This window comes from Trachemys scripta, chromosome 6, assembly GCF_013100865.1.
Source record: "Trachemys scripta elegans isolate TJP31775 chromosome 6, CAS_Tse_1.0, whole genome shotgun sequence".
Lineage (NCBI taxonomy): Eukaryota > Metazoa > Chordata > Testudines > Emydidae > Trachemys > Trachemys scripta.
The window spans coordinates 45,251,589-45,264,218 of record NC_048303.1 but is presented as its reverse complement, the minus strand read 5'-3'; the positions used below and the strand labels follow the sequence as shown (position 1 = coordinate 45,264,218).

General features: G+C 40.4%; 1 protein-coding gene across 7 annotated transcripts; it reads left to right on the top strand.

Moving 5' to 3' along the window:
* Positions 1 to 101: 101 nt before the first annotated feature.
* UTP15 (UTP15 small subunit processome component) lies at positions 102 to 12,262 on the top strand. 7 transcript variants are annotated; one of them, XM_034773347.1, is made up of 14 exons: positions 102 to 273; positions 848 to 900; positions 1,134 to 1,324; positions 2,114 to 2,206; positions 2,317 to 2,501; positions 3,524 to 3,702; positions 4,768 to 4,893; positions 5,780 to 5,915; positions 7,076 to 7,160; positions 9,034 to 9,183; positions 9,541 to 9,642; positions 9,845 to 9,972; positions 10,851 to 10,909; positions 11,562 to 12,262. In XM_034773347.1, exons 3-14 carry the CDS (start codon positions 1,235 to 1,237, stop codon positions 11,783 to 11,785), a joined length of 1,557 nt encoding a protein of 518 aa, XP_034629238.1. In that variant the 5' UTR covers positions 102 to 273; positions 848 to 900; positions 1,134 to 1,234; the 3' UTR covers positions 11,786 to 12,262. The 7 variants fall into 7 exon arrangements, with proteins under 7 accessions (XP_034629238.1, XP_034629240.1, XP_034629243.1 ...); XM_034773348.1 differs by lacking the exon at positions 102 to 273 and adding an exon at positions 302 to 402; XM_034773349.1 differs by lacking the exon at positions 848 to 900.
* Positions 12,263 to 12,630: the final 368 nt, after the last annotated feature.

The window sequence follows — 12,630 nt, the reverse complement described above, 5'->3', positions numbered from 1 at the left end:
GCGATTGGACACGATGGTGCCCTTTTTCTTTTTCTCATTGGGCCTCTCAAGAGGTCACGTGGGTCAGAGACGTGGGTGTGAGAGGGGACGCGCAGCGCTGCGTGACGCAGCAGTGATGACGCAGTTCTTTGGCGACAGGACCAACCTGATGCTCGATGGTAGCCGCCGTGGGACACAACGTGACTTCTGCCTGCTGGGCGGTACCGGGTCCGGGCTCCTTCGTCCAGAGCTCTCCCAGTGACATCCAGTCGGGACAGAGGATCCGGCTCCGAGGTGGGGATCGCGATGGGAGAGAGCAGCGCCCCCCGCTTCCCCCAGCATGGCCCGGGAGGGAGCCGCGCTGCGCCGCTCGGCCTGGAGAGCAGCCGGGCCCCGGTCTCTCCCGCCCGCCTCCTGAGGCTGGTGAGCTGCTGGCTCGTTCTGCTCCGCTCGGCGCTGTAGCTCCGCTGCTGGGTAACGAGCCCCTGTGCCTAGATACCCCCGCCCCGTGCAGAGCGCGGCGCCAGCCCGCCTGAGCCGGGCCCGACCGGCGTTGGGCTGCCCCGTCCCGTGTCCTCCAGTTGGGGCCTGCTGCTTGAGCGACGGGGCTGCCCCTGTCCCAGGCATCTGGCGGGGGGCCGCTACTGCGCGCACCGCTCCGCAGCGGCAACTCCGTAACTATTGGCCAAGCTGGAGTCCTGCTGTGGCGGCTGGGAGCGGGGCTGTCACAGTGGCTGGGAGCGGGGAGGGGGGTAGCCGGGGTGGCGTGGAAAGGCGGGGGGGGGGGGGTATCACAGTGGCTGCGTTGTGCAGGCGCTGACTAGTGAGTCCTTAGGCTTGGTTTGAAATGTATCTATCTCCTGAGCAGGGCGCTGTGTTACTGACCTGTGTCTGTTGTGATGAGCCTGGATGGAAGCTAAGGTGAGCTCACGTGTGCTCTGATCCAGCTTCAACACTCTAGATGTAAGGCTGCTATATTAACCTACTGCATGCCCTGGCCTTACCTTCCCCACTGTCCCCTTCATACTTGGTCTTGCCCCCAAAACTTAAAATCAGGAGACTGGATAAGATATTTCAGCACATTCATAATGGAATTTCACTTGCATTTTTTTATGGTTCAAATTTAAAATTTATTGTACACTCTTGTTTTTCAGCTGCACTTGCATTTAAAAAAAGAAATACCACACTTGCTTTACCGAGAGCATAACAGCAGGGGCTGCACTTGCTGATTTTGGGAACCTAACTATATGAAATAATGGCTAGTTATAAACCTGTAGTGGTTCAGTCATTTCCCAAGCTTGGTGAGAAAATCACACAAGATACTTTGTATTGGAAGAATTACAAGGTAAGAATGCATAGTTAATATATGGGAATATAATTTAAGTGTTTGTGTAGTAGTTTTTGCTTAAAGATTTTTGTCTTGATTTTATGCAACAGTATAAATGGCCAAAACTTAAAAACAAAAGACTTTCCTATCCATTGTTGTAACTGGACTATCTCTTTATGCACTTTATAGCAAAATAGCTTCAGTAGAGGTGACAACCTGATGGCTTGTTTTTAAAATCAAGTATGTATCTTACTCGTGTAATGAGTTTAAGTCAATATTTCAAGACCCCAAACTGACTTGAATCACAAATTGCTTCCTCTAATATATGCAGTTTGCTCTAATAAAATATGGTCACCTTCATTTATCTTACTGGCAATCATTTACAATAAGTTAATTGTAGAAAGTCTTTTTAAAAATGAAAATGTATACCAGACAGTTTAGGTATAATGTACATATGGGTGTTTGAAAAGTACATATTTATACAATATGAACATGTTTTGTATTTTGGCAAATTCCCTAGTAATGAAAGAACATAACGCTTAAAACATAAAATTAGAAACAAAAATTTTTTAAAGCAAAAAAAGGAAGTAAAATTTTGGGAGTGGCAACTCATTTTTTTTAAAAACACAGCCATGATTTTTTCTGTTCTAATTATTTAAAAGGATTTTGTAATTCATTTTAGAAATTAGACAATGGTAGAGTATCCATGTCAAGCTTTCATGTCTTTGTAAGACTCCTGCTAATAAAAAAAAAAAAAAAATCTTTGATAAAGATTAAATTTCTTTAATCTCACTTCAATTCATTTAGACTCCTGTTCAAATAAAGGAATTTGGTGCAGTGAATAAAATTGACTTCTCTCCAATTCCTCCACATAATTATGCTGTCACGGCCTCTTCAAGGGTAAGTTTTCATAATAAGTCCTATTTTGTTTTTCAATTAGTGTTGTATGAGAATGTACTAATTTAAAATTTGTGATTTTTTTTTTTTTTATTTATTTATTTATTTATTAGATCCATATTTATGGTCGGTACTCTCAGGAGCCAATCAAAACGTTCTCTCGCTTCAAAGATGCTGCTTATTGTGCTACATATAGAGATGATGGCAGGCTGCTTGTTGCTGGCAGTGAAGAAGGTGTCGTTCGGCTATTTGATATCAGTGGAAGAGCAGCACTGAGACAATTTGATGGTCACACTAAGTAAGACCACATGGATTTATTCATTGTGTATAAAAGCTTTCTCATGTGTAAATTTTATGATTTGAAATACCATCGAATACTTTGTGAAGGCGAAGACATTAACAGGGCTCAAAAAAGAACTAGATAAGTTTTGTTACCCTTAATTTTATGCGCCAATTAAAATTAGCATACATTAGTGTTTCTAATTTAACAAAAGGGAAACAAGGTTGTGGCCCGCCCTAAAGGAATTGCCAGGGTGTTATGGACACGTAAGCAGAAATTCTTCGAAAACAAAATAATTATTTATTTAAAAGAAATAAGTGGTTACAATGTTTTTAATAAAGCAAGAAACAATACATAGAACATAGTAAACTGCAATAGAATTACATTTAAAGAATCATTTAATTAAAGCGGCGCACCAAAATAAAAGACACAGATTATATGGAATATTCCTATATCACATCTAGAATTATAATGTAAATACATTTAAATGATGTTACAATCTGATATTACCATTCTGTGGCTGGGGGCCAACCAGTCACAGAATGGGATGGGATAGGTGTCACTCAGACACAGGCATCCGGCTTTATTGACAACCACACCCAGTCACTCCTTAACAAGAAATATACTTCACTTGCACCACAGCTCAGAGAGCCGATAAAATCAGACTAACACTCACACCAAAATCCCTTACAACTTTTGTATAGAATTACTAGGCTCCTACCGTATTTAAATCTTCCCTTTATATACAAAACAATACGTAATTGCCCTTGATGGAGGGGTGGAGTGGTATTAATGCATATTCTAAGAAGAAAGTCAGTATAGCCCACATTTTGTGTTCTGTGCTTTTAATATAAACTTTGAACTGCTGAAGGAGTATCTAACTTGCAAGCTGTGGCACTATATTTTCCAGTAGCCGATATTTTGTTAGTCAGTTTATCATAGCACTTCAGATTAAGTGGACATATTTTCCTATAATAACTCTGCACTCAAAGTTTGAAGTACTTGTAGTAATCTTGGACATTGTTCGTTTTGGTTTCTAGAGCAGTACACGTAGTGGACTTTCTGTCTGATAAATACCGTATATTCTCTGGTGCTGACGATTATACTTCGAAGTTGTGGGATATTCCAAGTGCAACAGAAATTGTGTCGTACAGCGAGCATACGGATTATGTGAGATGTGGCTGTACAAGTAAACTGAACACAGATCTTTTTGTAACAGGTTTGTTCTGTAAAATACTGATCTGTCTTGAATTGGACTCCTATAAGGAATTCAGAAAAGCAGTTTCTTCTTGATCTGGGTTCCACATCTAAATGGCACTAATTTCCCCTCCCCTGGACTGGGAGTCTCCTGCCTTTCATGTGTGTTCTCTCCCTGATTTTTCTGTTTAAAATCTTGATTATCTTAGCATTTATCTTTACAGGATGATTCTTGTTGTTACAGTAGGACAGTGTGCTTGCCTCTTATGCCAGTTCTTTGTCTTTTTGTTTTCTACCGTGTTTCATAGTGAGTAGAACAGTACTCTAGTCCTTTAAGGTTAATGATTCTGCTAAAATACTTACTAGACTATTTCTTGAGGTTTTTAAGAATAAGTAAGTAAGCATTCCACTTACCTAATACATCAATGCAATTGAAAATTTTTGCTAAGACTTTAGGAAAAGATGGCACCAGTGAACATGGCTTGTGTGGTCTAAAAGTTAAAGTTTCAAAACTGGAACAAATGCAGTTTAAGTAGCTATTAGAACCAACTGCTACTGAGTTTCCTGATATTTTCATAATATTCTAGATTAAATAACATGCACACTTGCACAGAACACTATCCGTTATATTGTGCTATAAGAGTTATCTAACGTAAAGTTGTGGTTATCAAACCACTGGTTGGACTATAGTAATGCTTCATTACACTTGAAAACTGACATTCCAAGTTTTTACATGGTATTAAACATTGTCTTCTAGCTCTAGTAATTCTTGTGATTCTTGCTGCTAGAGTCCTATGAATTCAAGGGTGGGTAGGAAGAAAACTGATCTGAATGACACGGATTGTAAGGTCCAGTGTCTTGGCAGGACTAAAGGTGAGATCCTTATACCATCTGAAAGATGGAAATTCACTTATGTAAGATACTGGGTATTTAAACTGTGAAGCAAAGTGCTTTTCCGTTGGTCAGCAGTTCCTATGGACTTTGGTTTGAGATTGAACATTTTATCTTAGATGAGTGTGTGGGGTTTTTTGGTACTTGAAATGTTATGGATTCTTAAATTAAAACTGTTCACTGGGGTATTTTTCAGGTTCATACGATCACACTGTGAAAGTATTTGATGTACGGACAGAAAAAAGTGTTATGACTGTAGAGCATGGACAGCCTGTGGAGAGTGTTCTTCTCTTCCCTTCTGGGGGTCTTCTAGTCTCTGCAGGTATTTGAACAAAATGAAATTTCTTTCCTTTCTTCTCCCCCTTAACTTGCAGCCACAGAGCGGGTTATCACATTTGTCATTGCTGAGACTGAAACACCAAGGCTGAACACTTCTACTGCGTTATGAATTAATATTGGATTGAACTCTCGATTGTCATGCAGCCATAAGTGGCCTGGTTCCAGCTGTCTGAGATCCCACTATAGTAGTGAATTTGCTGTCTGTCCCAAGAGCTAAACTGAAGGAGTAGGTAGCAGGAGAGAGTCTTCATCTCTGTAGTCTGCTCCCACTTGCTGTTAATCACAACTAAAACAAGAAACCTTTAGGACTGGAAACTGACTCTCATTGGCGTAGTGCAATATTGTGCAAGGGTGGAAGAATGGGATAAATTGTTTCATGGGACAAAGATTATTCTTGAAAGATGTGACTTTTTCTCCCTTGATCTGAAGAGCTAAGAATCTTCATCTTCTTCAGGGTCTTCCCCCCCCCCCCATTTGCTTGAACACAAACAGAAGATCCCCCAACTCCATACTGAGCCTCCATAATATTCTTATAGAGGGAAGTTACAAGTTTTCTCCTTTTTAACATCTTTAATAGACCACGATTGACACCCACAGCTGCTATACCCTGAGTGATACAATATTTTTCTCCCAGTTGCTTCTAGAGGAAGATCATGTCTCCTATAGAATATAAACTCAAATTGTTTTTGTTTACAGGTACTTACGTCATAATCATAAGTGGACAAGGGTGGAGGCAGTAAACTTAGTGTTAAAAGGAAGCCATGACTTTTTGCTAGTTTGTTCTTTTGTGCTCTTAACTTGAAAATTTATGCAAAGAAGCTTAAATGTGTACATGTCAAAACTGCTTTGCATGTGTTTCCTGTTTATAGGAGGCCGGTATGTTAAAGTCTGGGACATTCTAAAAGGAGGGCAATTACTAGTATCACTGAAAAATAACCATAAAACTGTAACCTGTTTATGCCTCAGTAGCTCTGGGCAAAGGCTGCTCTCAGGATCATTAGACAGGTTAGTATCTTTCACTTGATCTAACTTTTTTTTTAGGGGGGTTTGTTATTTTTAAATTTGGGAAAAACACATTGTAGTCATGACTGCTATAGATCAAGGCAGTAGACTTAGGAAAACACCAGACTAAAGTAATAAAAGCAATATTTTTCATACTAATACTTCAGTTACTGGTGCAAGTAACTTTGAAACACATTCTGGGGCTTTGTTCTACCTTTAATTGTGCACTCGTAATTCCCATTGCCTTAAGTGGCAGATGAATAAATCATTCTAAGGGCCAAACTGATTTTTCACCAAATTGCTATTCTGTTTCCTGAAACTCCAAACTTAAATTGCCCCCCCATGCCAATTGCTCCTATTTTAATATGAAAAGAGAGCTATACTTACTTACTAGTGCCTCTGATTTCAGTGTAGATAAGAGTCCTCTCTTGCTAATAATCCTCACTTGCACCTTACATCAAAAATGGCAACCTCCACCCCACTCTTTATTCATATTAGCACTTGTTCCCTACCCCCAAAAGTGGCTGCCCTGGTCCTTACTGTCTACTCTTGATCCCTGGATTGGGTCACAGTTTCCCTTGGAGCTCTTTTGCTGAACTATCTCCTCTACTTTCTTCTGAGTATTTCCTTCTAATTCACTAGCAAGAGGGGTCCAAACCGGCAGAGGGAAGTACCTAGTGCAAGAAGAGATTAAAAAGATAAAAGGTTCAAATGACTGAACCATTGTTTCTGGCTTTTCCTTTGGTGCCTAGGGAAGGCAGTAGTACCATGACACTCAGTTCATGTTTGGAAAGTTATTTGAAAGCTAGAAATTGAAATATTATTTTAAATAAAAGCTTAGTTTCTGCAGAATCTGCATATTATAGACCAACCACGTAAATATATCGTGGAGGCCAGGTCTGGACCATGAGCCAGATGTTTGAACAACTATCTGATGGTACAGCAAGTGTAAGAGTTAGAGTATGAAATCTTTCTGCAGGCTAGAGAGCTGAAGAGACCAGTAAAGGTAGAATCTGTTGTAGAATGAAGCAACTTTTATGTAAAATTTATTGAAATCTCTTTAGATGGGTCTGTGACATTTGTAAGAGAAGTGAAATTCCTGTAAAGAATCTAGACTGAGACATGGAAATGTAAAGTTGTAAATAAGTTGCTTTTCTGTGCAGGCATGTGAAGGTTTACAGTACAACCTCCTACAAAGTAGTCCACAGCTTTGATTATGCTGCATCAATTCTGAGTCTTGCATTGGCTGTAAGTATAATATAAAAATTATTTTTTTAAGCTCTTTGGGAACTGGTGTATTAAAAAAAAAAGTGGTTTACATAATTGATTTTAGCTTTTGTTGCAATCTCTAAATGTCAGAGGGATGTTATGTGTGTGAGGATCACTAAATTAATTCTACACATACAAGTATTACCTGGAGACTTTGAGTATTATACATTAGGCTGCCATAACAATCTATTGGCTTAACATGCTGTCCCGCAGCTGAGTCTGGCACTGGTCTTAGCAGTGTACTCTGAGCTGGGAGTGTCTTGAGCAGTGTGCTCCCCCAAGGAGTGAGTGATTGGGAAGGGAATGTTGCTGTGTTCTGACCTTCACTTTGTATAGAATGCTGAACTCTTTCTTGTTGGGGAGCCTTCTGCAGCTCCAGCTGGAAGTGGACCAGTTGTTGAAGCTAGTCAGCGGTTGTGGGAGGACCTGCACCAGGAGCCTTTTAGAGCCAATCTGGTCTGGGGAGACATGGATAGAATCAAACAATTCATCTGCCGAAACCTTCCTCACTCTCCATGCAGGCTTCCCCTGTGATGAAGGGTTAAGGATAGAGACGTTAGAAACTAGTTTCCATAGGAGGAGCTATGGACAAACAACCTCCTGGCAGGGAATGCAGGAGCTGCCTGACAGCTCACTCCTACTGCAGGCAGAGCTAGCTGTGGCTGCTCTCCTGTCAGAACTTCTGCAGAGGAGGAAGGGAATGAACTGCTTGGCAAGCCATCCCTTTACCTTCCCTGCCTGAGAGTCAAGGGAAGAGCCAAATTCTCTGCTTGGTGGGGCCGAGAAGGCTGGTCAGACACAGCTCCCTTCTCCCAGCAGTGGTAGTTCAGAGGGCCACCCTGATAGCTGGTAGAGAGTCTGGCATCAATTGACTACCTCTTCTCCCTTCCCATAGCCCTCCCTCCCCCCTTCTCTGGCTCTTCCAGAGGTCTGCTTGTCTTGGCCCCTCACAGCCATCTCTTGGGGGCCAGAGGGGAAGGGAGGTATGAGTCTCAGGGAGTCTGTGGTATTTAGATAAATATGAGCCCAAAGAGTCAAAGATGCTAACATGACCCTGTCACTGTACAACATTAACAGTTTTAAACAAAGGTCAAGGTTCAGCGTATAGAGACCTCAGCCTGTTTAGTACCATGGGAAACATAAGAACTACCATACTGGGTCAGACCAATGGTCTGTCAAGTCCAGTATCCTGTCTTCCATCAGTGGTCAGCACCAGGGATTCAGGGTGAGTGTACAGAACAGGGCAGTTTTGGAGATATCCACCCCGTTTGGCTTCTGGCAATCAGAGGTTTAGGTTTGCCCTGAGCATGGGGTTACATTACTGACTATCTTGGCTAATAGCCAGTGATGGACTTATTCTCCATGAACTAATTTAGTTCTTTTTTTAATCCACTTATCGTATACTTTGAGCCTTCACAACATTCACTGGCAATGAGTTACACAAGTTAACTGTATTGTGTGAAGAAATGCTTCCTCTTGTATTAAACCTGCTGCCACCTGTCATCAGGTGATCCCTGGTTTTTGTATTGTGGGAAAGGGTAAATAGAGAATTTGTTTTTCCCCCCCACCATTAATTATTTTGTAGATCTCTATCATATTTCCTCATAATCATCTCTTTATTAAGACGACCAGCCCTAATCTTTAGTCTCTCCTCTGGGAGTTGTTCCATGCCCGTGTGTGTCCAAAAATTGTGCTTAGATCAGCAGGCCTTAGTACTTTGGGGTTTTTATCAGACCTGATTCATACAAAATATATTAACAATGTTTATATAACCTGAGAACTCTGCCTGCTATGGAAAGCTTCATCACAGCAAAAACATTTGGTTACTTACTCAATTTCTTGTTCATTTTAGCCTGAAGATGAAACTATAGTTGTAGGTATGACCAATGGGGTACTAAATGTGAGACACAGAAAACACGAAGAAAGCAAAGAACGTTTTCCAAAGAAGAAACGGCCAGGATACAGAACCTTTGTAAAAGGAAGAAACTACATGCCGAAGCAGGTATGGGGGAGAGGAAGAAGCGTGTGTGGTAGCTGCATTCTGTATAACTCTTCAAAATAAAAATTGCGCTTATTTTTTAAAATCTATCCATCTGATATTAGTATGAAGGGTTTTAAAGGTAGTGATCTAACTAGCTGTGCTGACAACTGTATTTTTAACATGACTTTCCAAATACACCATTTCCCCCCCCCCCCCCCCCCCCGAAAACTTTCCCAGAACTCTGATAAGAACAGAAGGCACCTGGACAGCAGATTGCAGTATCTGGAAAAACAATATAAAGAAATTGAGAAGTAGTGTTAGTGCTAACAAAACACTTAAACATGTTTGCTCTATCCTGAACTGTCCTTTCAATTCTAGGAGGATTTCTTTGTCAGTAAACCTGTGAGAAGTCACTTGAAAAAGTATGACAAACTACTAAAAAGCTTCCAGGTATCCAAGGCTCTTGATGTAGTACTTGAGGTAAGGCCATTACTGCTTTGTGCGTCAATACTCAGTGCTTTCATTTGAAATTTATATTTACATATTATGAAATAATATAACTTTGAGACAGGCCTAGAAGGGGAAGAAATCTCTCTTGTGTACATAGACCTGCTTATGCGTATGTAGGTTTCATTTCATGTTGAAGATGAGCACTGGTACTAAACTCTTTACATACACTTAGGCCCGTAACAGGACGCCTGAAATTACAGTTGCAGTCATGCAGGAGCTAAATCGCAGAGGAACACTGAAAAATGCACTTGCAGGACGAGATGAAACACAACTTAGCATCCTCCTGGCTTTCTTGATAAGGTATCACTCACCTAAATTACCTCTGACAAGGCTATTTCATCAGGCAGATGTTTCTTGTTGCCAGCTTTTGCCACTCTTTTACCTGCAGACACCTCTTTCAAGACTGTTGGAGTGAAACTTGGCCCCACTGAAGTCAACAGGAATTTTGACCTCAGTGGGGGCACAAGCTTAGAATTTACCCCTACCGTTGTTCACAGTTACTCTGTGTTCTTAATGGACTTGTGCTTATATGGTAACTACACTGCCTTTCATTTATAAAATGCATGTTGATCAAGTTTGCTGCTCTCTTTTTAGAGGAAGTCTGAGACCACCAAAAAGAGGTTTCTTTAAACTTGCCTTCTTACCCCTTTGCCTGCAACCCTCCCACTCCACCTTAATGAGTCCTGTTGTCTGAAGCTTGTGTTTTATCTTCCTGTATTTAAAAAGAAAATTGCCACCTTTCCAAGTCCCAGTGCTTTCCTCATTGAGCGGTTGCCATGTGTGACTTCCTGTTTATCCCATCCCTTGGACTGCTTTTACCAGTTGTCTGGTTAAACTTTTGTGTGGTAAATTGTACATGCGTATAGGGAAACTGTTTATTCACACTGGTGGTGTGGGAGTAAATGGCTAGTATCTTAATTTTATACCTCTCATAGAACTGGAAGGGACCTTGAAAGGTCATAGAGTCCAGTCCCCTGCCTTCACTAGCAGGACCAAATACTGTCCCTGACAGTGGGGTTTTTTTTGTTTGTGGGTTTTTTTTGTTTTTTTTGCTCCAGATCCCTAAATGGCCCCCTTAAGGATTGAACTTACAACCCTGGGTTTAGCAGGCCAATGCTCAAACCACTGAGCTATCCTTCCCACCTCCCCGCATTTTAAGAATTGTTCTGTCTCTGCAGGTATGTGGTTGAGCCAAGATTTGCCCCTATGCTGATAAAAGTTGCAGAAATGATTATTGGTAAGTAGCAACAAAGAGTCCTGTGGCACCTTGGAGACTAACAGACGTATTAGAGCATAAGCTTTCGTGGGTGAATACCCACTTCTTCAAATGAATGTTCTGTAAGTACTGTACCAAAAGGAAACTCCTAGTAATCCAAGCTAAGCTTACACTGTTCCAAAGAGTAAAGTTCTACATTTTGCCTAACGACCCAGCGTGGAATTTAAAACTGATATAATAAAAAGCCAGTGGTCAAAATAGAGATCAGAAAATTCCAAGCTTTATTTTTTTCTTGCCAGATGATTGATCAGACTGTACACTTCACTTTGATTAATGTTCATTGTACAGAAGAGCACCCGTCCCAGGCTCTGAATGCCCTCAGCACTATTTTTATGCAGTTGTGTGGTATGACTAGCTTCCCCAACTTCTCCCAGTGCATAATACCACAAGTAGTAAACATTTAAACAAAATTTAAGCCCCCTTCAGGCTTACTAGCATGAAAGTTACTATAAGATATATCAATAACTTTTCAGAAGGCTAAAATATTCTCCATCTTGCCACGAAGCAAGTCTTATCAGAAATAACTATATATTTAAAAAATAAAATATATGCTTATAAAATATGAACCAGTGGATATCCGCACATAGACTAACTTTAACTTTCCTTCATCCAGATATTTATCTCCCTGTGGTTGGACAATCGGCAGTCATTGATAAACAATTCTTAAGACTCCAAGAGATCATAGAAAAAGAAATTGATTACCAGGCGGAACTACTTGAAGTTTTGGGAATGATGGATGCACTGTTTGCTACCATGACGAGGAAAAAGGCCACTTCTCTAGAGGAGAACAAAACTCATAGTATTTTGAGGGTTCCGGAACAAGCTACATGTAACTAACTGTCTAATTCCATACATCATATTTGTGGAAAATTCATTGGATTTAAAATCTACGAAGCTTTCCCCAGATAACTTTTTTTCTGTAGCAGCTTTCAAAATACTACTTTGCTTCAGGAAATGGAAACGACTCCTGCAGGATGTGTTTTGAAGAGACTGGATTAATGATGACAGAGCGGACCCTTTCAAGACAGACTTTCCATGTAATTTTTTGACCACAAAGATTTTAAAGTTTTATTCCAAAGCTATTTAACTACTAAAATACATCTTGTGGATCAGTACAAAGTGAGACTTTGTTCCTCCAAATACGTCTATGAACTTCATTTTATATTGCTCCTCTTTTCTCCTCTTCTTCCCCCCCTCCCAAAAAAAAAAAGATTGTTTGTTTAACTTTAATATACATCAATCCTGTAAGAATTGGTATATCTCAAATCTCAGGTACTTGGCCACAGGAATAAAACCAAGTATGACTTTGACATAGCTTGACTGCATTGTGGCGTTTTTTTCATTCCCTTTTCATTACCCAGTTCAAATCTTTGGTATCTTAGTAAAAAGCAATTCTCTCTCTCTCAGAAAATAGTGGACAACAGTGAAGCATTTTTTTAGGGGTACAGGAAGAGTCTGAGTTCAGTATCTTTACTGAAATCCTTGCAATGTATTCACTTTTGAAAAGTGAATGCTAACTCATAAGAATTCTAGGCAAAATAGGTTATTTGGATTGAGTTTTTCCCTTAAAGCAACTTAGGTTTATTTATTTTTTTAAACTAACTAAATTACTCCTCAGTGAGGAAATCCTCAGTTACAGTTCCAGCACCAATATTAACTTTTGCTCCTTCCCCTGCCACTCT